General features: G+C 38.5%; 1 protein-coding gene across 1 annotated transcript in view; it reads right to left on the bottom strand.

Annotated features, from left to right (window-relative positions):
* Nucleotides 1-19,183, bottom strand: part of cactin (cactin, spliceosome C complex subunit) — a 197,070-nt gene extending 177,887 nt beyond the window's left edge. Inside the window, exons 1-3 of the mRNA XM_067147717.2 lie at nucleotides 19,045-19,183; nucleotides 5,787-6,023; nucleotides 1,013-1,412 (exon numbers count right to left, since the gene is read on the bottom strand). Of these exons, the coding sequence (XP_067003818.1) occupies nucleotides 1,013-1,412; nucleotides 5,787-6,023; nucleotides 19,045-19,064 (657 nt within the window). The 5' untranslated portion in view covers nucleotides 19,065-19,183. The remainder of the gene's footprint in view (nucleotides 1-1,012; nucleotides 1,413-5,786; nucleotides 6,024-19,044) is intronic.
* Nucleotides 19,184-23,308: the final 4,125 nt, after the last annotated feature.

Genomic DNA, 23,308 nt, shown 5'->3' with positions numbered 1-23,308 from the left:
ATATGAAGAGGTAAGTGTTCGGACAAACACAAACACACAGTCCCCGGGCCAGAAGAATTAATCAGAGGCAATTAAAATCTCCAACCCAGCCGGGAATCAAACCCGGGACCCTCTGAACTGACAAACTCAACGCTGACCATTCAGCCAGGAGTCGGACTGTGTTATTCATAAAATACCACTTCGAAAATTATCCCAAGATAAAGGGATCTTAAAGTTTCTTGATGAATAAATGAAACAGTAGTGTACAACTATGCACATTTCGGTAACATACTTGATGTCAATAGAAGGGGGAATTTTCTTGTCAGATGAAATGGAGTAATTGTGATCAAGATGGAAAGCAACTCTCTGTGATATTGTTGTGTCCAAATCTGGAAAGGACAACAAAATTTTGAAGCTCAGTAACGAACAGTGATAGTGATGTAGATGTTGTAAATCACTGTTTTACAAATGCCGATGGTGACGGTGGGTTACAACCAAATGTTCATTCATTACCACCATTTACTCTCCCTTGCGCTTTACTGGCAATAAAGGACCCATTCACAGAGCTGGCACATTTGAACTCAATGAATTACACTAACCTCTATGCCGAGTATCAGAAGGCTCAAGTGGGAAAAGTTGAAAGTAAGTGGTCTGAAACAACACCTGATGAAATCAAATCTTATCTAGGGACTCCAGGAGAGGAAGTCTCAGATATTATTAAATCATATGGAATACAGTTCTAAAATTTTAGATTATGATGTTGAATAGTTTTAATGTTATGAACAATTGTTCAACTCTATGCCCAGTCTTCCTCACATGCTAAAATAACACGGTGAAAACTGGGGATAGCAAGTCCAGACATAAGGTACAGAAAGGGTTAGGATCTTTTTTCTGTGCAATAACAGATTTAAAAAGCTAGAGAAAACTATCAAATCTAGTTGGAAGAGTTATACAAATTATACTTACGACCATCTTTTGACTGAGAACACTACTAAAGACAGAAAAGTAAACTGTACAAAACTTGGGACATTACCTTCTCCAGCTCTCGACGGTTCTCCTCTTGTTTCTGTCTGTTTCGCAATTCCAGTTCCTCTCTGCTTACCCCACTCAGCCCTTCTTTGTCCAGTTTCTTGGCCCATACAAATGTTGCCAGCAAATTAGCATCTCCAAATGGATTATCAGTATTTGTGTAATGAAGATAATCATTGTCCCAACCCATCCGTTCCTTCCTCTTACGCTCTTTAGCTTCCTTCTTCAACAGACGCCTCAATCGTTTCTCTTCTGGTGTCTCTGTAGCTTTCAACAACTCTTTCTGACGTCTCCTTTCTTCTTCCTGTCGCAACCTTTCTTCTTTCAGCTTCTGAAGGAGCTTAACAGATTGTGTTGAGGAAGATGATGAATCACTTGACTCGGAAGAACTCTCTGTTTCAGACCTGTGGAATGCAGGAAACAGTAAACATAGTAGAGTGAATCTAAAAAGTAAACACACACCTTTTAATGTAGTTTGTTACCACTCCTCCGAACCACAATTTATAGCCCTTAAATGTTAAAAGATTTTGCATTTAGTTCCTTCCATCACTCTGTTTATTTCTTAAAATGTTAATGGGAGACACAGGAGCAATACGGATCCAAGGAAAAAAAAGTAACCTAGATGTGAACTACATTATGACATCGCTGTGCTGGCTGAAAGAGAGCAGGAATTGATACTGATCCTGGAGTAGATGCAGACCTCCTTCAACATCTTTAACATGAAAGTCAACAAAACAAAGACCAAATACAAGCAGGAAGCAGACATGGCACAAACATGAACTGTATGCTGGGCACAGACTGGCTGGAGGTCATGGAGGCTTTCACATATGTCAGAAGCAAGATAACATATATGGAGGATCAAACAGTGAGATTATAAGCTAGAAATATTTAGAAGTTTGTACAAAATACAGGCCATAATTGTTAATTATTATTCCTCACATGGTAAAGATACATGAAACATAACAGATTGGATATTATATTTTGTTGTTGTTGTTAGTCGTTTTCAACTCTCCGTGACCCCATAGACCAAAGTGCGCCATTTCTTCCTGTCCTGTACTATTTTCCGAAGTCTTTCTAAATTGAGAGCAGTGGCTTCCTTAATGCCATCAATCCACCTCATCCGTTGTCGCCCTCTTCTCCTGTTACCATCAGTCTTCCCCAGCATTAAGGTCTTTTCCAGTGAATCATGTTTTCTCATAATATGACCGAAGTACTTTAGTTTTTGTCTGAGTATTTGACCTTCCAGTGAACAGCCTGGGTTGATTTCCTGTAATATGGACTTATTAGATCTCTTCGCAGTCCACGGAACTCTAAGGAGTTTTCTCCAACACCATAGTTCAAATGTGTCTATTCTTCGACACTCAGCCTTTCTTACTGTCCAGGTCTCGCTTCTGTACATTGCTACTGGGAAGACCATAGCTTTCACGATACGAATCTTCGTTCTTAAAGTTACGTCTCTACTCTTGAAAATGTTATCAAGGTTGACCATAGCCTTCCTACCAAGGAGCAAGCGTCTCTTAATTTCATGGCTGCAATCGCCGTCAGCAGTTATTTTGGAGCCTAAGTAGATGAAACTAGGAACAACCTCCATTGTTTCACCATTTATATGCCAGGAGGTGATAGGTTTAGTTGCCATGATCTTTGTTTTCTTGACATTCAACCTTAGTCCAGCTTTTGCACTTTCTTCTTACACCTTCATTAGTAGATACTTACGTTCTTCTTCACTTTCTGCCATCAGGGTGGTGTCATCAGCATATCTAAGGTTATTTATATTTCTCCCACCAATTTTAGCTCCAGTTTCTGTTTCATCTAATTTGGCATTCCTCATCACATACTCTGCATATATGTTGAATAAATAAGGTGACAATATGCAGCCTTGACGTACACCTTTCTCAATCTTGACCCATTCAGTTCTTCCATATAGGGTTCTCACCGTAGCTTCCTGATCAGAGTAGATTTCTCATAAGGCAAATAAGATGATCTGGTACTCCCATAGTCTTGAGTACTTGCCACAATTTACTGTGGTCAACACAGTCAAAGGCTTGAGCATAGTCAATAAAGCATAAGTACAGGTCTTTCTGGAATTCTCTTGCTTTCTCCATAATCCAGCGAATATTAGCAATTTGATCTCTGGTTCCTCTGCCTTTGTGGAAGCCGGCTTGTTCTTCAGGTAGTTCTCGATCTACATACTGCCGAAGCCTATTTTGCAGGATCTTGAGCATAACCTTACTAGCATGCGATATAAGTGCGATTGTTCGGTAGTTTGAACATTCTTTAGCACTGCCCTTCTTCGGAATTGGGATGAACACTGAGTTTTTCCAATCTTTTGGCCACTGCTGGGTTTTCCATATTTGCTGACATATTGAATGTAGCACTTTCACAGCATCCTCTCCTAGGATTTTGAACAGTTCTGCTGGGATTCCATCGTAACCACTTGCCTTATTGTTTGCAATACTTTCTAGGGCCCACTTGACCTCACTTTCTACGATATCTGGTTCTGGCTCTGACAACATAGTAACTTCAACATCAGGAGTATTCCGATCTTTCCTATACAAATTGCCTACATATTCCTTCCACCTTTCTTTAATCTCCTCTGCTTCAGTAAGATCTTTTCCATTTTTATCTTTTATCATTCCAATCTTCACCTGGAATTTCCCTCTGATATCTCCAATTCTTATGTAAAGATCTCTTGTCTTACCCAGTCTGTTATTTTCCTCAACTATCTTGCACTGTTCAATCAAAAAGGCTTTCTGTTACTATATACAGTTTTTTAAAACAGCTAATATTAACACAGAAATTTTATTTTCCTTATTTTGACCCCAATAATATAGCTATGCCACTGCAAACTATTGTAATAATAAAGAGTCTCTTGCACGCCCAGACCATTCCTGAACATTACTGAGTTTTGAGGAATTCTGATAAGCTGTTTTCCTAGGATGTTGAGACAGACAAACATTGAACTGAACATATTTTTGACTTTTGTATACCTAATCCAATATAAATATGGGGTATGAGGTCAAATTTTAAAGTGTGCAGGCAAAATTAAAAGCATATTTCTATAGGCTCCGTGCGCTGCTGGGAAAAATGCACCGCTGCGCTGCGAGTGGCAAACATTGTAAGTTAATGCGATCATCGCGCTCATATCTCTGTCGTTTCACAGCGTGTTGCTATGGCCGACTAAACAATAACAGTGGGATTTCAGAGTGTTTTATGCAACAACAATCAGCCAAATTATTCCGAACTTCTAGAAAGTGGTCATGTATTAAATTTACAAGAAAAACTGTTTGTAGGAAATAGCAACAGAGCGAATAACTGCAAATATGATAAGAGAAAAACGTTGGTTCACTAGAGACTACCATTTCACGATAGAGGCTAACATAGTAATTTATGAATTATTTGTGGTGATAACGAGATTGATTTTCATGTACACATTCAACAATGCTGTCTTCAAAAAATATATTTGGCCTATCTCTAATACGATATCATGTTAGCGTAGGTTAATGTTGCGAGTGAGGCCTTGGTAAAATAATAAAAATATTTCCATGAAATGTATGCATATTTCTGCTGTTATTTATACAGTTTACTCAGAACATGTCACCTCGCATACTGATCAACCCTGTGAATGGTCTGGACCTCGCATCTCAAACGCGGGGAAAGAGAAATACAACAAGGAGAAGAGCTTAGAGGAACTTTTTCCGATAAAAAGGCACAGGTTTGATGTTGGACCAGTTGAAAATATCAGAATATCTTAACGTTGCCAATAAATTATTGTGTCTGTATTTATAATATGAGAGCGACCACCTCTGTAATATAACGGTTAGCGCTACTAGTTTCCTTCGTCGGGGGCCCGGGCTTGATTCCCAATACAACAAAATTTAAGATTGACATGAGGGTACACGCAGCTCATGTTCATTAGGGGTTGCTTGAAAAGAGTTGCACCACCTCGGGGCGAGAACAGAGCTAATTACGTATGTAAAATGCGGTATTTCTGTGAGCTATTGATATTGTGTAATGGAGGCCAATTTCTATAATTACAGTATATTTGTCCACTGCCTTTTTAAATCCATTTCGTGAGGTTGTGACAGAATACTCTAAAATTTCACATTGTGGTCTGTAGTACGGTTATGTTATTATTATTATTATTATTATTTATTTTGCACACTTTTGTGATAATGATATTCAAGCAATTGCACAGATTTTAGGAAATCAAAGCAGAATAAACCTTAATGTAAACCACAGTTTTACGTAGAATTTGAACCCATAAATTTCCGTACTATTCCAGTCGTTGCAATGACCACCGTCTTCTGCATGGTCTTGTAGATGTCGGTGTTTACATCCAACTTCTTCAATAATTTGTTTGTAATTGTTAACCTTTGTATTATGTTAAGAGTAACTGTGTATTAAATACTTTAAATGTACAAATCCGGAATCACTCCCTGCGATTTACTGCTAAGATCCACCATCTTTTCAAATTCATTTCGTGAGGTCGTGAATGAAAGCTCTGTATTACTGTATCTATTAATGCAGCCAAGAACAAGCACATCATTCTGTCGGAACGTTGTGACATTAAAAAATTATCATCTGAAGACAGCGCTGTAAAATAATTGAATAAATACATGCAAACGTCACACACATTCCAGCTTCTTATGGCGAGCTGTTAATGAAGATGACTATGTAGTTCTTGTAGTATCCACCCGCAGCAGCACAGTGCTGTACGCACGGAGCCTATAGGCTTTAGTAAATTGTACTATTTTCACCAACACATTAGTAAATTATACCTTTTTCTGTGTTTATGCTTCGACTTGCTTCTAGATTTGGAACGATCCCGTTTCCTTTTCTTTGATTTCTTCTTGCTGGATTTATGTTGAACAGGTGATCTAGAATGCCTGCTGGACTTCTTACTTCGAACATCTAGGCTATCATTTGATTCTGAGGAAGAAGATGAACCACATGATCTTCTCCGTGACTTTCTATGTGAAGATGAACTTCGCTCCCTGTCTCTGGATCTGGAATGGCTGAAAGCAAACATTATATTATAAAAACACCACAATGGAACAACAACAAAACTACCAATTTTTCAGAAAAGTAACTATTCTCCACCCATACATATTAACTGGAATATTGGACAGCCAGTAACAAAGCCATAATAGCAAAATAAAATTGTCTGTATCCAAGAGTCATTATTCTGAGACAAAGAAATGATTCATGCTCTGGTTTTTCTGCAGTATGAGCCCCTTCCAAGATTTTTTGGATGAGAAGAAATACTGTATATTTCTCATACTGGGTATAATGTACCTATGTATGCATATACCATATGTGCATATCGTACCTTAAGAATGAATACCACGTAACTGACAAAAACTCTACTGTAAGTTTACAGGAGGGACAAAAAAGTTTATTTTCAAAATAATACAGTAATTTTTTTGATATTGTGATGTAAACTCATCAGTGGATACTCAGATAGTGCAGTTAAATTAATTTTTATTTTGTTTAATCCGTAGCGTCAGTTCCGGAGTATTGGATCAGTTAAATTTTGAGAAAACAGTGAGTTACACAGTATTGGATTCCATAATAAAATTGATAAAACCTAATTGTTTAAATGATTTTTATTCCAATTTTTACCATTAGATTTAAAATATAACTTTAAAATACACAAGTCCAACATCCTTGATTTTTATAGTACCGTACCCAAATTGGCCCACATCAACTATGATAATGAATCACAATTAGGGTATTCATTCTTAAAAGTGTGGAATGTTGTTGTAATAGGAGTGGCAGTCTTTAGAAATTGCATTTTTGAGTTGTCGTAGATGATCCCAGTTTGTATTCTTGATCTTTAAGCGCTCTTGGTAAAGTTTTACAAGCTCTTGTTCATTTACTGGTCTAGGTCTCCTGGGGATCACCCACAAAATCCAATTTGTAGAAAATGATTCCTGTCGGATCGTATTTAATAACTTTAAGATCCAGAACACATGGGTCATAAGCTTTTCGTCCGGGACGAATGGAGTCGTGAATCCCTGAATTTTTTATGGCATAATTGGTGAAGAATCATTAAATGAATGAAAATTCTAAGTTCCCATGGAGGGAATTAGATATTTTTCCACCAATAGAGCATATCAAAAATTAGATCAAATTATCTCCTGTATGCAGTTATCAGACTGTGCCTCATAAATAGGCTTCTGATACGTTCACCTGCATACACCCAGCGTCAGTGGGTAGGGTCTGACACATCCCACTCTGAAGAGAGTAGTGTCAGACCTAAGACGAAACGCTGGTTAATAGAGCAAACGCCTGAAAAGCCATACTTCTAATTGTTGATCTAATTTTTGATATGCTCTATTGGTGGAAAAATATCTAATTCCCTCCATGGGAACTTAGAATTTCCATTCGGAATTGCTAGGCGGGCATTAATTCCATTGTGGAGTTTTATCTCCTGTTGCAGTTATCAGACTGTGCCTCATAAATAGGCTTCTGATAAGTTCACCTGCATACACCCAGCGTCAGTGGGTAGGGTCTGACACATCCGACTCGGAAGAGTCCAGTGTCAGACCTAAGACGAAACGCTGGTTAATAGAGCAAACGCCTGAAAAGCCATACTTCTAATTGTTGATCTAAATTGAAGAATCATTAGTCGAGATAAACTGCATTTTATGGTTGGGATTTTCCTCGTGCTTCTTTCGACACTGATGCATATAGGCTGTGAAGTGTGATTTCATGGTTCTTTAACTTACATTTTTTTTTTTGCTAGGTGTTTTTACGTCGCACCGACACAGATAGGTCTTACGGCGACGATGGGACAGGAAAGGACTAGGAGTGGGAAGGAAGCGACCGTGGCCTTAATTAAGGTACAGCCCCAGCATTTGCCTGGTGTGAAAATGGTAAACCACGGAAAACCATTTTCAGGGCTGCCGACAGTGGGGTTCGAACCTACTATCTCCCGAATACTGGATACTGGCCGCACTTAAGCGACTGCAGCTATCGAGCTCGGTTAACTTACATTCAATTACACTATGGACTGAGTCACATTCCATTAGGGTGCGACCCTTTTCCAGGAATTTCTGGAAAATCGCTACCCCATTTTTCTATGCTAGCTTCAACAAAGCATTAGACATCACTACGTTCAGATTTTGGTAGGTGCATCCATCGGAATACAAGATGATAGGAACTCGTGATGTTTCCAACTGCTTGCTTGTTGTATCGATTATGCTAGAAGCAAAGACTTAAGCCACCAGCCCGGCTTGACTTTCATCGAACCTACAGCATGTTACATCATGGGTTCCTAAGTTATATACAGTAAAGTTAAGTACTGCAAGCTTTGTTTTGAAATATAATACACTAGACCTCAGAAACAGAGCTACCTTTACTGCATGAAGGTCCACAGTGAATACTGCACATGCTCTTGCTTCTGCATCCTTTTTGTCCTTCAATCGTACTCATTTATACTGCCAGCTCTGTAGCCAACACAATGGTCACATTCATCTTTTCTTGGCCTAAACAATCCTATGTTCAAGTCAGAGAGAATGGTATTGAAGGTGTACCCCTTGCCAGTTTCATTATTCGTTCCTTTGCAACTCTCCTTGTACAGTTCATACAGATGACTTACTGAATGAATTACACCGAATTGTTGACTTGCTCCTCCAGTACTGAGATGGTAATTTCGGCAATTTTTCCAAAAATTCATGTACTCCACTCTTCTTGCTACGATTGCCCAATGGATGATTTTTCTCAGCACGAGGAATGGTTCCACTCTCTGAAGCTTGACCTTTCCAGTACCTAACAGTCCACTCATTAATTCCGAATGTGTTAAAAAACTTTTTTTGCAAACTTGTTTCTTCTGATGGTTGATGCGAATGCAATAGAACAACGTACCACTGCGTCTTGATTCCCCTGCACATGGTCGTTTTCTGAGGATGAAATCCACAAGCCCAGTAATGTACAGTTTACGCTGATCCCAAGACATGGTCTCCAAAAATTCTTTAAATACCTCTTTTCTTTCATCTTTAATGTTGTTGCACTCCCTCAATTTAGACTTTTCACACATATTTGAAGTGCAAGTAGGTCCCTGCTTCCTTTCGTTTCTCTCAACATCCATGTCTTTCCCTTCTTTTGTTCTTCTGTAACCTAGGCCTTCCATTCTTAGTTTTTTATTTTTGTGTTGTTTCCATGCATTTTTCATACTTTTCTTCTTTTTTCTTGATTCACTTAAATTCCCAAAGAATTCTTCATCTCGATCACAAATTTCTTCTTCGCCTTCTGGTGCACTGAATAGCTCAGCCGATATTTCAGGATGTAGTCAGAATCATTTTCTTCAGATTCTCTGTAGGCAGGAGGAAGGATAGGTGGACCTAAAAAAGCAAAATAATATGCATCTATAAAATTTTGAAGTAACATTTGAAGTAATAGCATGCAATTAGATGATCCTGTACTGATAATTAGTGCAACGCAGAGTGCATACTTTCATTGTCTGTAGAGGTGCTTGAAGATCTAGGTGAAGATTTCTCATTTGGCTGGAATTTTGGAGTGCCATTCTCACAGCATCCATAACAATACCTACCAAAATAAGCAATAAAGCAAAATGTAAGGAAATTAGAACGTTTTATGTCATACGAACGTAAACTTAATTTAGAGTCTGTGAAATAACAAATACTGTCTTACGTTGATCATATGATTTGGAATTTGCATCTATAGCTTCAGGGGTAAATAACTGCAGACTAGTGGAATCTGGAATGTTAATAAAAATATTTTGTCTCCATTATAATATAACATAAAACGATTAATTTACATAATGAACAGACCTCTTAATAAATTAAATCTTTCGAAAATACATCATGTAATATTTAACGTGCTGAAAACAAACTTACTTGATTTTTTATTTCTTCTGGGAATTGAAGCATTTGCAAACGAGAATCCAAGTTGTGCTATTATTTCATGTTCCAAGAACGTATTATCATCAACATTGTCGGAGTTCTCAAGTAGTATTTCCTAGTCAGCGAAACACATCTCATGACAAGAGTGGAACAGTAATTTTCCTCTTTTCCTTCTGAAGCCATGTAAAGCAGTGGCTTTAATTCTGAATTTCTGGATAACTACCACAATTATTTTAACATAAGTATTATTATTACTTTAACACAAGCACTGTAGGGAACTCGAGACAAACTTCTGCTCCCACCGAAGTATGATTATTGTAGACCTGGGCTACTGATTGACAGTCACAGAGTTGGCTGTCGACAACAATACTGTGCTACTTTCAATTCACTACGCATAAATCAACAGGAGTTATAAAAATGCGGGGGAAATCCTCTTGATTCACAAAACCCCACCGAACGAAAGAATGCAGTTACGCAGTACTTCAAAAATATATGATTCACTGTACTTACACGGCATTGTTTCACCTCCAGTTTTTGGACAACAATACATAACTATGAAATTCCCACTGCTGAAACAGTTGAGGGACTCATTAAGGATGCCAACAGTGCCAAAAAAAGAAATTTCATTCACAGTGACAAGAGCTAAGGTCAAATACCAAGAACAACAATCCAGGAAATTTGACATTCGCACAGGTCTACCCCATGGAGATGTCATATCCCTGTTGCCGTTCAACATCATCCTGGAAAAAATCATCCACAAGATAAGCCAAGAAGAAAAGGGTGTCACACTGAATGAGAACTCACCTTGTTACGAATTTCATTGTCAACTGAATGAGAAATCACCTTGTTACAAATTTCATTGTCATCACATTTACTGGCAAATGCAGATGACATTGCAACTCTTGCCAAAATTGGAAAAGGAAATTGTGGAAACTGTGTCAGATGCATGCCTGAGGAAAGCTGAATGAAAGCAGTTATGGTGGGAAAACCTGAAGGAAAACAACCAATAGGCAGACCCAAGAAATGTTGAGAGAATGGGGTGAGAATGGATCTACAACAGCTCAGAGTCCATGATAACTAGATACTAACGGTGAAAAACTGAAAGATCAGGAGGAAAACTGTGAGTACAGTGCATGATCTCCAAGGTCCTAGATCGCCAGAAATAAGCATGTCATACTACACCATGCATGCATTAAGAATTCCTGATAGAATCAATTACTAAAGGATGCAACAACAACAACAAAAAAGCAAAACAAATAAGCTTATAGTTTTCCAAAGCTGATAATATTATGATCATATCTATGGAATCTCAACCAAACGAATGTAATTTTTCATTTCAAAAATCGCAAGAGAATTGGCTGCAACCTGAACTAGTGATAATGCCACTCAGCTATCATGACCTTTGGATACAACAAAAGATTTATGTCTCCATGGCCAAGAAAAACAGGTTTCAGGTTTATTCCTTGTGAAAGAGACTAAAAGCATGTAAACTTTGTACCACTTCCTCAGAGGTGAACCACAGCTGTTCTAACAATATTGAAAGGTTTCAATTCAGCTGACTATAACTCTACTGAAGAAATGGTACCTTCATTCATCACCAGATGGCTTACCACCATGTTCTATTAAATTCGGAGTAGTAGTTTACATCATCGTTCTTACGCATAAATAACAAGCTTGTCAGACTAATAAGAGAAGGGAAAGTATTCCATGAAAATAAAAGTCAAGAGTAATGAACAGCAGATTATGAAAGACAAAGAAGAACAGAATCAAGATAGAAATCAAGAGAAAACAAATTATAAAATAGGACAAAACAGATGTAGAGAATAGGTAGAAAGTTAGAGATAGAAGTAAAATCACTGCTTCATATATCAACATATAAACGGACACGCTAGGAAAACTATCTAACAGCAGGCGACTGCAAATCTGCAGAAATGAAAGAGAATGAAGGACAGGGAAGAGAACTATTTACCCATATTTTTAATGGCTGACAACCACATATTGCTTAACTGATAGCCACTGTTCCTGTTAAAATTTCCACCAATTCACATATATTCTAGAAATCATCATCATCATCATCATCATCATCACCACCACCAACTTCCCTCGGTCAGGATTCTAATGGCACTTTTTTATCCTCCTCTATCCAACCACCACTGCTGCTCTTCAACTGTATTCCAATGCAGATTCCTTCTTTTTATGCTGTTCTTGATTGTGTCCAACCACATTAGTATGACCTATTGTTCTCCTTCCTTCAGACTTGGCCTCCATCATTAGCTTTGGTATCCTTACCTCTTCTATCCTCTTAACTCTTTGAACTCCAATCACTCTTGCAACTTCACTGTCGAACCACTCCAATCACTTTTCACAACTTTTTACTACATAAGGCATAATTACATAAAAACGGAGTAAAATCTCTGAAAACATGTTTCATTGTAATTCTATTCGGTCTCACCGCAGAGGTAACCAAGAGGCAACTCCAACACTACAATTAGATGCCAGAAACCATAGACCAGCAGTTTCTGAATGCCCAGACAGCAATGTTCCCATTCCATTATACTGGGTGAGTTACCTAACGTTATCACCAGCAATATTTCTTAAACACCAAGGAATTTTGAAAAACAAATTGCACAGATAGAATGTCAGCAGAGAGGGGTTCATAAAATTAGTAAATACAGTTCATTCAAAAATGTACGGAAGTATAATTTTCAATACAAACTTAGCTCTATATATTTTTAAAACAGAATCCCCCCCCCCCCTGTTATCTTTAGCACAATTGAAAGCAGGAACAAGAAAGAGATTAATAATGGCATTTGTTATAGTGTAATATGTGAATTCAATCCCGAGTAATTGCAATGTGATTTTGAAACCTGATAATACCTCACTAAAAGTTTATTCACGTGTTGTAAAAAACATGATCCATGACCAGAGAGAAGCACAGTGCTATGTGTAAGATAACTACATTTCCGATTCTGTCCGTAATGTAGTGTATCTTGCTTTACGTGTCCCATCTGCTGAACGTGGCACTTGTGTTTGTTGTTATTCTGCAATGTAGGCCTACTACTCAGGACAGACCACAAGGTAACCAGACGTCCGTGATACTGTAGGCCTACGCAAGAAATAATGTTTACTCCCTTTTACAACATGCTAAACAGAGAATTTTTTTTTTTTTTAACAGCAGTTGAAAGTAGAACAGGGTATGGTGTTGTAAGAACTATGCTAAGAAAATGACATTTTCAAACTATGAAAAGGCAGGGATGATACTGATCTACAGTGAGTGTTGAAAAAATGCAGCGCAGTCCTGTAGGTTTTATGCAGAACAGTACCCAGGCAGAAAACATCCATCGCACTGCACATTTGGAAACCTCTACAAACAACTGTTTGAAACAGGTGTGTAACAACACTCAAAGGTGTCTGTAGCAAACCCACCACAGGAGAAGCAGATGAAGTTGATGTGCTAGCTTGTGTTACTGTGAACCTGCACATTAGATCATGTGACATTGCTAGTGGTAGTTCAATGAGTCAAAGTAGTGTAATACACATACTGCATCGATACTGATATCACCCATATATAATGATCTGCATCATCAGAAATTACCATACATGGAAATAACTTTCATAACCAAATGAATTTCTGTGAATGGGCATTAACAGAGAATGTGTTGCAGTTCTACCCGTTTACCAATGAAGAAGGTTTCACAATTCATAGGTCAATGGATTTACGAAATAAGCATTACTAATCTGTGGATAATCCCCATTGGCTATGACAAGTAAAGCGACAGAGACCTTGGACTGTTAATGCATGGTACAGAATAATTGGGACCAGCACAAGGACCTTGGTTCATTGAAGGTACCCGCACAGCTGCTAAATACATCAAATTCCTACAAAATGATCTGCCAACTTCGCTAGAAAATGTCCTGCTGGAAACTCGGACAAGGATGTGGTATCAGTATGATGGTTGTCTAGCGCACTCTGCAATTAACACGTATTATTGCCCCATAGTGACAAGCAACAGAGACCTAAACCCTGATGAAATGACAGGAGAGAGAAATCCAGGTCACTGAGATGAAATTTTTAAGAAGTAGCCTATAATAGGAAAGACAAGAAAAGGGCAGGGTAAGAATTGATGTCAGGAAGGAAATCAGAGTACACTTCCTCAGTACATTTTTCTCCCAGATCAATTTCCTCATACTCTGGTAAAATGCACTTCCCTGATGTACAGTAAGTATCCTTTTACTGATCTTCACGTCAAATCCTGCATTTGGAGAGAACTATTGTGCTTTATATTGACAAGAGCTCAAGGGTGCCATTCAGTCAGGTTTAATCTGGACTAAGAATGATCCGGCCTTAGTCTGGACTAACTTAGTCCTGGTCGTGAGGTAGTTCAGCTGAGGACTGTCTTCATTAACATGGAGTTTGTAGGTAAAGAAATAAATTAATGATCTTTCCTATATGTCGAAAGATAATGTTAAATGCCAGGGTCTAAATAGATATATAACCGAGCTCGATAGCTGCAGTCGCTTAAGTGCGGCCAGTATCCAGTATTCGGGAGATAGTAGGTTCGGACCCCACTATCGGCAGCCCTGAAGATGGTTTTCTGTGGTTTCCCATTTTCACACCAGGCAAATGCTGGGGCTGTACCTTACTTAAGGCCACGGCCGCTTCCTTCCCACTCCTAGCCCTTCCCTGTCCCATCGTCGCCATAAGACCTATCTGTGTCGGTGCGACGTAAAGCAACTAGCAAAAAAAAAAAAAAAAAAAAAATAGATATATGCAAAAACGACTCTCTGCAAATAACCTCAGCCTCTGTGGGTGAGGTTAACTTCCAAAAGTAACCAGGGGAACCCGACCCCTACAGAGCACGTCCCCAGGTGGCGGATAGGGGGCCCCTACAGTCTGTAGGGCTGGTTGAAATACCCAATACAACCCACGGACCAACGAGTAGCCCAATTCCTGGGGGCTTTAAAATACTGGGACACCCTCTCTCCAGGGGTCATAAATATGGAGGGCCCTTAGCCTGGGTTATAGATGAAGTCCTCAACGGCATCTACGGCGGAGAAGATGACCTTCGGCACGGTGGAGATGGCGGAAGGGGCAAACCTTGCCTAGGGTTAGTAGGTGAAAACTGGTCAACGGTCTCGATGGCGGATGAAGAGAAGAATCTCCCAACGGCAGAGAGAGCGGATGAGTTACCTCCAAGAATCGAATCTTGGTTGAAGAACATAAAATTCCCCAGGCGTTTGTTCCCAGATTGGGCGGCCTGAGGTCAGCGTCTGTACCCCAGCTTAGGGGCGGCTGGAAGAAACCTCCAGGGCTCACAACCTTGGTTGTAAACTGGTGACTCAAGTACTGTCCGCACACTTTATCTTGAAGCATTTGTGTACGGGGTGCGGAGTAAGGAGGGAGCTGTCCCGGTATCGATAGTGCTGCCTGGTGCTGCCAACTGAATGAAAATGAAATCTGAATTGAATCGAGAATATGATCGATCGATATGAAATTTCTAAACCGTTATCATCTTAGGCCAACAACTATGTCACATACACATTATATAACATTATAAAACACATCTCTCGATGCGAATCTTGTTCCTAGCATGAATTCTATACTTTGACTTTGATGTGTAAACAACAACAGTACCAGTACGTAAAGTTTACGCCAGATGTCGCACAACGTTGCTTAAGCAATTCATAGTTTGTGTTTCAAAGGTTGCCAGTATGAATCTCGAAGATCGCCGAGGTCGACCGATTCAGCACTAGGATAAAGTGTGCGGATAGTAGTTACCCCAAACTCATGTTTATCATTCATGGGAAAGTGTAATGTGAAACAAATTACCTCAGGTGCACCGTTGTGCACAAGCAGACATTCGGATTCTGGAGAGTCTGCAGCTTTACACAAAGACGAGTCGGAGCGTCTTGAAACCTCAAACAAAATCAAATGCAAATACCCGAATTTCATAGCCACCTTCAATGCTAATTCTCTCCTTAAAACTGAAAAGTTAAAACACCTTACGGACACACTCAGAAATCATCGAATTATCAAAACGGCACTTCAGGAGACCAGATATATAGATGAAAACAACTTCGACTCTGAAGGGTTCAGGATATACAAGGGAAAAGTTGGTCAAAGAGTCATGAAAAACATGCCACACCTAGGAACTGGCTTCATAATAAACAAGAATGTCCTGGATTCCATAGTCCAGTTTGAGTCCCAATCTGAAAGACTATCAACTTTGGTTTTCAAATCTACCAATAGAATATACACTATTGTGAATGCCCATGCCCCCATAAATGAGGACAACAGAAAGAACAAGGAGAAAGTGGAACTCTTTTGGGATCAGTTGGACGATGTCATCCAAAGGGTACCTGAAAAACACAACATCATACTAATGGGAGACTTCAACGCCCAGATAGGGAAGGAGAGAAAGTATCGACATGTAGTCGGGAAATACCCAGCGCATAACAGGACCAATCAAAATGGTGTCAGACTTATAGAGTTGTGCCAAGCCCACGGTATGATACTGAAATCCACAGCTTTTAAAAAGCTTCCTAGAAAACAAAAAACGTGGATCTCACAAAATCCTAACTTGGGTGAATTTCAACTGGACCATGTGGCTATTAGACGGAAGTTCAATAGGGAAATACAAAATGTCAAAGTCCTCAGGGGAGCTAATTTAGACTTGGACCATTACATGTCGAAGATAAAGATCAAAATCATCCCCAGAAGGAGAGACAAGGTCCTTAAACACACAAGCAAACGATATGACCCAGAGAAAATTTTAAATTCAAAAGAATACCATCTTGCGACAAAGGATATACACAAACAAAATTGGGATCAAATAAAACAGAACTTATTATCAAAAGCCGAAAAAGTGCCCCTATAACAAAAGTCAAAAAACATGCTTGGTGGTCGGAAGAATGTGACGATCTATTGAAACAAAGGAAGGAAGCATGGCACAAATGGCAGTCGCAACGAACGGAAAGCAATAGACAAAATTTCTTGAATATCAGAAGGATGGTCAATAAAAAATTCAAAACAATTAAAAAGGCTTACGAAAACCAGATGCTTGTTCAAATAGATGACGACTTCACCAAAAACAAGACAAGAAGTTTCTACAAAACCTTTAAACAGAGAACAACGAAGTACAAGCCACCGACTATACAGTTACGGGACAAGAATGGAAATATAGCACATAACAATACTGATAACTGCAGGATACTAACTGACTACTTTGAAAATCTCCTCAACTGTGAAAAGCCAGTAGAAAAAATGACATTTAATGTCCCAACAAATACCAATCCTGACTCACAGCCGCCAACCTTCGAGGAACTAGAAAAGATCATTTCGAGCCTTAAAAACAACAAAGCATCGGGAGAAAACCAGATCACAGCCAAACTTTGGAAGAAGGCCAACAAGGAAGCAATAGAATCCCTACAAAAAGTTTTTGAAGAAATCTGGGTCAAAGAAAGAATTCCAGAAGAATGGAAGATGGCCCTCATCCACCCGATCCACAAGAAGGGGGATAAAATGAACCCCAACAACTATAGAGGCATATCACTTTTGGATATTACATATAAGATATTCTCAAAGGCCTTACTTAGTAGGACAGAACCACAGTTAGGCCTAGATCATCAGTTGGGTGAATATCAAGCGGGATTCAGAAAGGGGAGATCCTGTCCGGAACAAATCCTGAACCTTAAAAATCTCATGGCATACCAGAAATCTAGGGCAAAAACATACGTCATCACCTTTATTGACTTCCAAAAGGCGTCTGACTCACTAGACTGGGAAAGTCTCCTTTCTGTACTCAAAGAATTTGGTCTAGACAACAAAACAACAAACCTCATCAGGGAAACTCTCACCAATACATTTTCCGAAGTCAAATTCATGGGAGAATTGTCGGTTCCTTTTGAAATCAAAACTGGTATCCGACAGGGTGACGGACTGTCCCCCATACTGTTCAATTGTGCCTTGGAGAAGGTAGTCAGAGAATGGGATAAGACAACTAGTGGTGGAATTCGATTGGGATCGGTAAACAAGGGTATCAAGATCAAATGTTTAGCTTTCGCAGACGACATGGCCTTACTAGCTGAGACGTAGGTGGAAGCCAAGGAGCAGTCCTTCGAACTGCTGAAGCAAGCAGAGAAGATAGGTCTGAAAATCGCCTTTGGAAAGACCAAAATAATAACCAACATTAAGAATCCTCCAAAATATTTGAAAGTGGGGGAACAAAAAATAGAGATCGTCACAGATTTCAAATACCTTGGTGAATGGATCAGTTGGAATGGTCTTGAGAAGAAAGCAATGGAATCTCGGCGAACCAAAATAGAAACAGCCTTCCAGCTTACGAAAGACACCTATAACAAAAAATCCCTCTGCTGGAATTCCAAGATCAGACATTATAATACAGTAGTCAAGCCTGAAGCCCTGTATGCTGCAGAAACTCTATCTATAACTATGCATGGTCCAATGGACAAGTTAGAGATAAAGGAAAGGAAAATTCTATGAAAAATTCTAGGCCCCAAAATTTCATAATAACGAACTTTCACACATCCGCAATGAAACTCTGTATAGGAAATCAGAAAGGATTTCCGACACAATAAGGAAAAGGAGAATTGACTACTATGGCCACATCCTAAGAATGGATCCGAAAAGAATCTTCGACTATTTCCGTAATAAAACCAAGCCGAACTGGTTTAAGGAAACTGAGGACCTACGAGAATTCCAAATTACAGAAGAGATGCTTGTAGATGGATCTGCAAAGAAAATAACCAAAGATAAAATGAGGTTTCAGGACAGGGTGAAGCCCAAGCGACTACACAGAATTTCTGAAGAAGAGAGGAAGCCAAGATATGAAAGAATGAAAAAGTACTGGGAGGACAGGAAAACACGACTCACTAACCATTGATTGATCTATCGTGCCCCAAAGAGGGTGAAACGGACAAGAAGAGGACAAAAACGACTGAGCAAAATTCTAAGAACCTAAAAAATAACATGTCCTATAAATTAAAGCCAACTCTGTCTGCCACTTGCAATTTCTACATAATTAAGGAAATATAGTCCATATATCTCTCTCTTTATATAATTAAATACGTCGAAAATGACTTGGGCCACAACAAGATTGTACGGTACAGTAACAGTATCGTTAACAAAGTCGAAGCTTAAATTATTCACCTGGCATATGTAGAATCCATAATAGACCGATGCTCCACGTTTGAACCTCGGCCTTGAAATTCTTATACAAATTAAATGCATATACCTCAAATTTTAACCACTATCAAAACAACATAACATCCGCCATATTAGCCAGCAGTGGAAACAACTGAAACACAGGGTTGCCACCAGGCAACAAAGTTTCGTACTAAATTTTCCCCTGAAAAGGTACAAGATTATGGGAAAAAGTACCTACTGAATTTGAAATTAACTAAACTTTTTCCTTTTTTTTTTTTTTTTTTACAATGTAGTAGGATTATTCATAAAGGCAGTATAGAAAATAAAGTATACTTATTAAAAATACATATTTATTATATGAGAAATTTGTAATAATAAGAACTTACTGGTTTTGATATCTATTATGGGAAGCAGCAATGTTTCAGTTTCAAATCAAATCAAATCAAATCAAAATCTCTTTATTTGCAAATGAGGTGTCTACCTCGGTGGCAAATGGTACACTAAAATACATTATTGTCAAGCACTAAATTTTAAATTAACAAGAGAAGAAAAATATTTTTTTCTAGAATACAATAATATACAATTTATGCTAACATTTTTTTTCTATTAAACAAACAGATCATCCTTAATAAATTTATATTGTTTATAAAATTCTACTTATAATATCTCCTATACCTACAAACATAATCAACTCATATACAGTATGTGGAATTACTTCAAATAATACTCTGCAAGTGGTATAAGATTAAAATTTACATTGCATTTATTTACTGGTTTTTTTACCCATTTTGGAACCTACGTAGCATAACGACCTGCTGCGTCTTAACCAGAGCCCCCTTTTGCCACCACTTTTCAGAGTTCCTGAAGGGCCTTCACAGCTACCGTAGCGGTCCCAGGGCCCTCGAAGTCCCCACTGTACTTCACCCCTACAGGCAGTCTCCTACTTTGGCTGTCCAAACTCCATGGACCAGGGGATGGAATTACTTTTTTAACACTTGTTTTATATTTACAATAGCCTGCACTGGTCGAATGCCCTCTAACATTTCATTTATTTTCCCTGTTGCTGTTTATTCTCTTCTTGAATACCTGTACAGATTTTGGAAAAGGATCAAACACTACCCCTGGTAAACTGTTCCACTCCTTCACGCCCTTCCCAATGAATGAAAATTTACCCCAGTCGCTTCTGCTAAAATTCCTTCTAATTTTATACTTGTGGTCAGTTCTGCCAATATAATTATTTTCCAACTGAAGCCTCTCACGGATTTCTCCCCATGCTTCTTCTCCTGTATAGGCTCTATATAATCCTATAAGTCTAGTTTTCTCCCTTCTCTTACTTAAAGTTTCCCACCCAAGTTCCTCTAACATTTCTGATACACTACTGTTTCTCCTGAAATCCCCTGTTACAAATCTTGCTGCTTTCCTCTGCACACTATCTATTTCTTTTATTAGGTATTCTTGGTGAGGATCCCAAACACTGTTTGCATATTCCAATAATGGACGAACCATACTCAAGTAACTTTTTTCTTTTAATTCTTTGTTGCATCCTTTATGTAGCCTCATTATGACATGTAACGATCTGTATGCTTTCCCAACAATGTCATCAACATGACCCTTCCAGTGCAAATTAATTTCAAATCCCACACCTAAGTATTTGCACTTGCCATCTTTTGGGATAACTACCTCATCCAAAGTATATTCAAAAGCAGTTTTAAAACTCCTGTTTGTAAATGTTGTAACAGTTGATTTGCCTCCATTAATCTTCATATTATTTTCTTCAACCCACTGTTGGATACTTTCACGGTCCCTTTGTAATTCTGAACAATACTCAATGTTATTTATTTCCCTATAAACAATTATATCATCTGCATACAATCTTATTTTTGATGTTATATTGTGTATATTAAGAAAAGTAATGGACCGATTATATTACCCTGTGCGATTCCCTTCCCAACTTTCTCTTCCTGTGATATATTATTTCCTACTTTGACTTTCTGAACCCTTGTATTTAGAAATGTTCTTATCCAACGTATAACCCTTACGTCCAATCCTATTCCCTCCAATTTATTTAATAATATTCCATGTTCCACTCTATCAAAGGCTTTGGAAAGATCTATGGCTATGCAATCTAACTGGCCTCCTGAATCCAACTGATCTGATATGTCCTGCTGAAATCCCACCAGTTGTGCCTCACAAGAAAATTTCTTTCTAAATCCATACTGGCTCCTCATGAACCAATTTTTATCATCACATATCCCTCTGATGTACTTTGCTATTAAACTCTCCAGTATTTTACAAACTATACTGGTCAGGCTGATTGATCTGTAGTTCTCTGGTTTCCTTTTATCACCCTTTCCTTTATAAATTGGTATTATTATAGATTCCTTCCATTCCTTTGGTATTACACTATTATTTATGACATAGTCAAAGAGAAATTTTAAATAAGGCACTATGTACTACCCCATTGTCTTTAATACCTCCCCAGTAATTTGATCACTTCCTGCTGCTTTTCCTTGCTGAAGCAGTTGGATTTCTCTGAAAATATCTTCATTTGTGAATGAGAAGCTTCTTGTTTCCCTATGTGTCTCTCCCTCTCTATCTTCTGTTTGTTTCCAACTCCTGACAATCTTCTACTGAATCTCTGAATTCCCTACTAAATAGATTTGCTTTCTCAGTATCTGTTGAATAGTATTCACCCCCTTCGCCCACCATTGTAGGAATTTGGATTCCTTTTCCTTTTTGATTCCTAATATATGAATACATCTTTTTCCATTTCCCTTTGTGGTCATTACCCTCTTGAAGTATGCCATTCATATATTTCTCTTTTGCTTCCTTTTTCACTTTATTCAGTTCCCTCATTAGCTGTTTCCTAGTTTCTCTATTCTCCCTACCCTCTTTGATTTTCCTGTTTACTATTCTACATTTTCTTTTTAATTTCCTTATTTCCCTTGTATAATAAACAGGGTCTGAGGTCATTTTACCCTTCTTAACAGGTACAAATTTCTTCTGTCCTTCCCAAATGATTCCTTTAAATTTAGCCCAAAGTGTATCCACATTACTCCCTTCACTTATCCAACAACTGAATTGTGATTTGAGGTAAGACCCAAATTCATCAACTTTAGTTTTTCTGTATAATTTCTTGTCTTGTGTGACCCTCTTATTAAGCATTTTTGGTACAAGTCCTACATCCATTATTACAGCCTTATGGTCACCTATTCCTTCAATTAGGTACCTCAGTTTTATCAACAATTTCCCATGGTTTAACCAAGAATACATCTAGCAAGTTGTTGAGACGAGTCAGTTCTTGTACTACTTGTGTAAATCCTCCCTCCCAAATTAACATATTTGCCAGTTTCTGTTCATGGGCTTCACTTGCAGCTCCATTCCATTCAACTTCAGGCAAGTTTAGATCTCCCCCAATGATTACCATATCATTATTATTGTTTTTAGGAGTAGGCTATAATCTATTATTTGTTTAATATTTCCATGTCTCTTTCCTCTCTTCCTTATATGTTCCTATAATTCCCACCTCCTTCATATTATCACAAACTAATTTTATCCCTAATATTTAATCACTTTCATCGGTAAACCATTCATGTGAACAATAAGTTTCCTTCACCAGAAAAAAAAATCCACCCTTTTCATCTCCTCGGTCTCTATGATAGACTGTATACCCTTCTGGAAATACTTCTCTATTACCCACCCCTTCTCTCAACCATGATTCTACTCCTATCACCACATCAGTCTCATAAGATTCCATCAATGTACTGAATTTTATTTGTTTACCATATTTACTACACTCTGACAGTTTACCAAGAGCAATCTCAGACCCCCTTCCTCCGTAAAACTTGGCTGTTGTAATTGGGTAACATTTGACTCATGAGTTTCAATCAACACCATCATAACACATCCAGTTCCAAGCTGAGTGCGAATTTATAGTCATTTATTTGTGTTTAGAATATGCAGACACTGAATATTCTCACGCATTTCAGTTCAACATTCACACCACACACACACACACACACACACACACACACGCACGCCTTTTGTCTTCATACACTACCCAAACGTTGGCTGTCTTTTAGAATATATTCACATGCATTTCACATTTTGCTCTTCTCTTACAGTAGCGGCGATTAGGGAGGGGGGGGGGGGCGAGAGAGCAGTTGCCCCGCACTTTGTGGAGAAAACATTGCATTTTATTCCGTTTCGGCCGGATGAAACTGGGAGTTATATGAAGTTAAAAAAAATTTATACAAGCCCTCTTGTC

This window comes from Anabrus simplex, chromosome 5, assembly GCF_040414725.1.
Source record: "Anabrus simplex isolate iqAnaSimp1 chromosome 5, ASM4041472v1, whole genome shotgun sequence".
NCBI classification, from domain to species: Eukaryota; Metazoa; Arthropoda; class Insecta; order Orthoptera; family Tettigoniidae; genus Anabrus; species Anabrus simplex.
The sequence above is the reverse complement of the archived record's forward strand: the minus strand, read 5'-3'. Positions and strand labels throughout refer to the sequence as shown.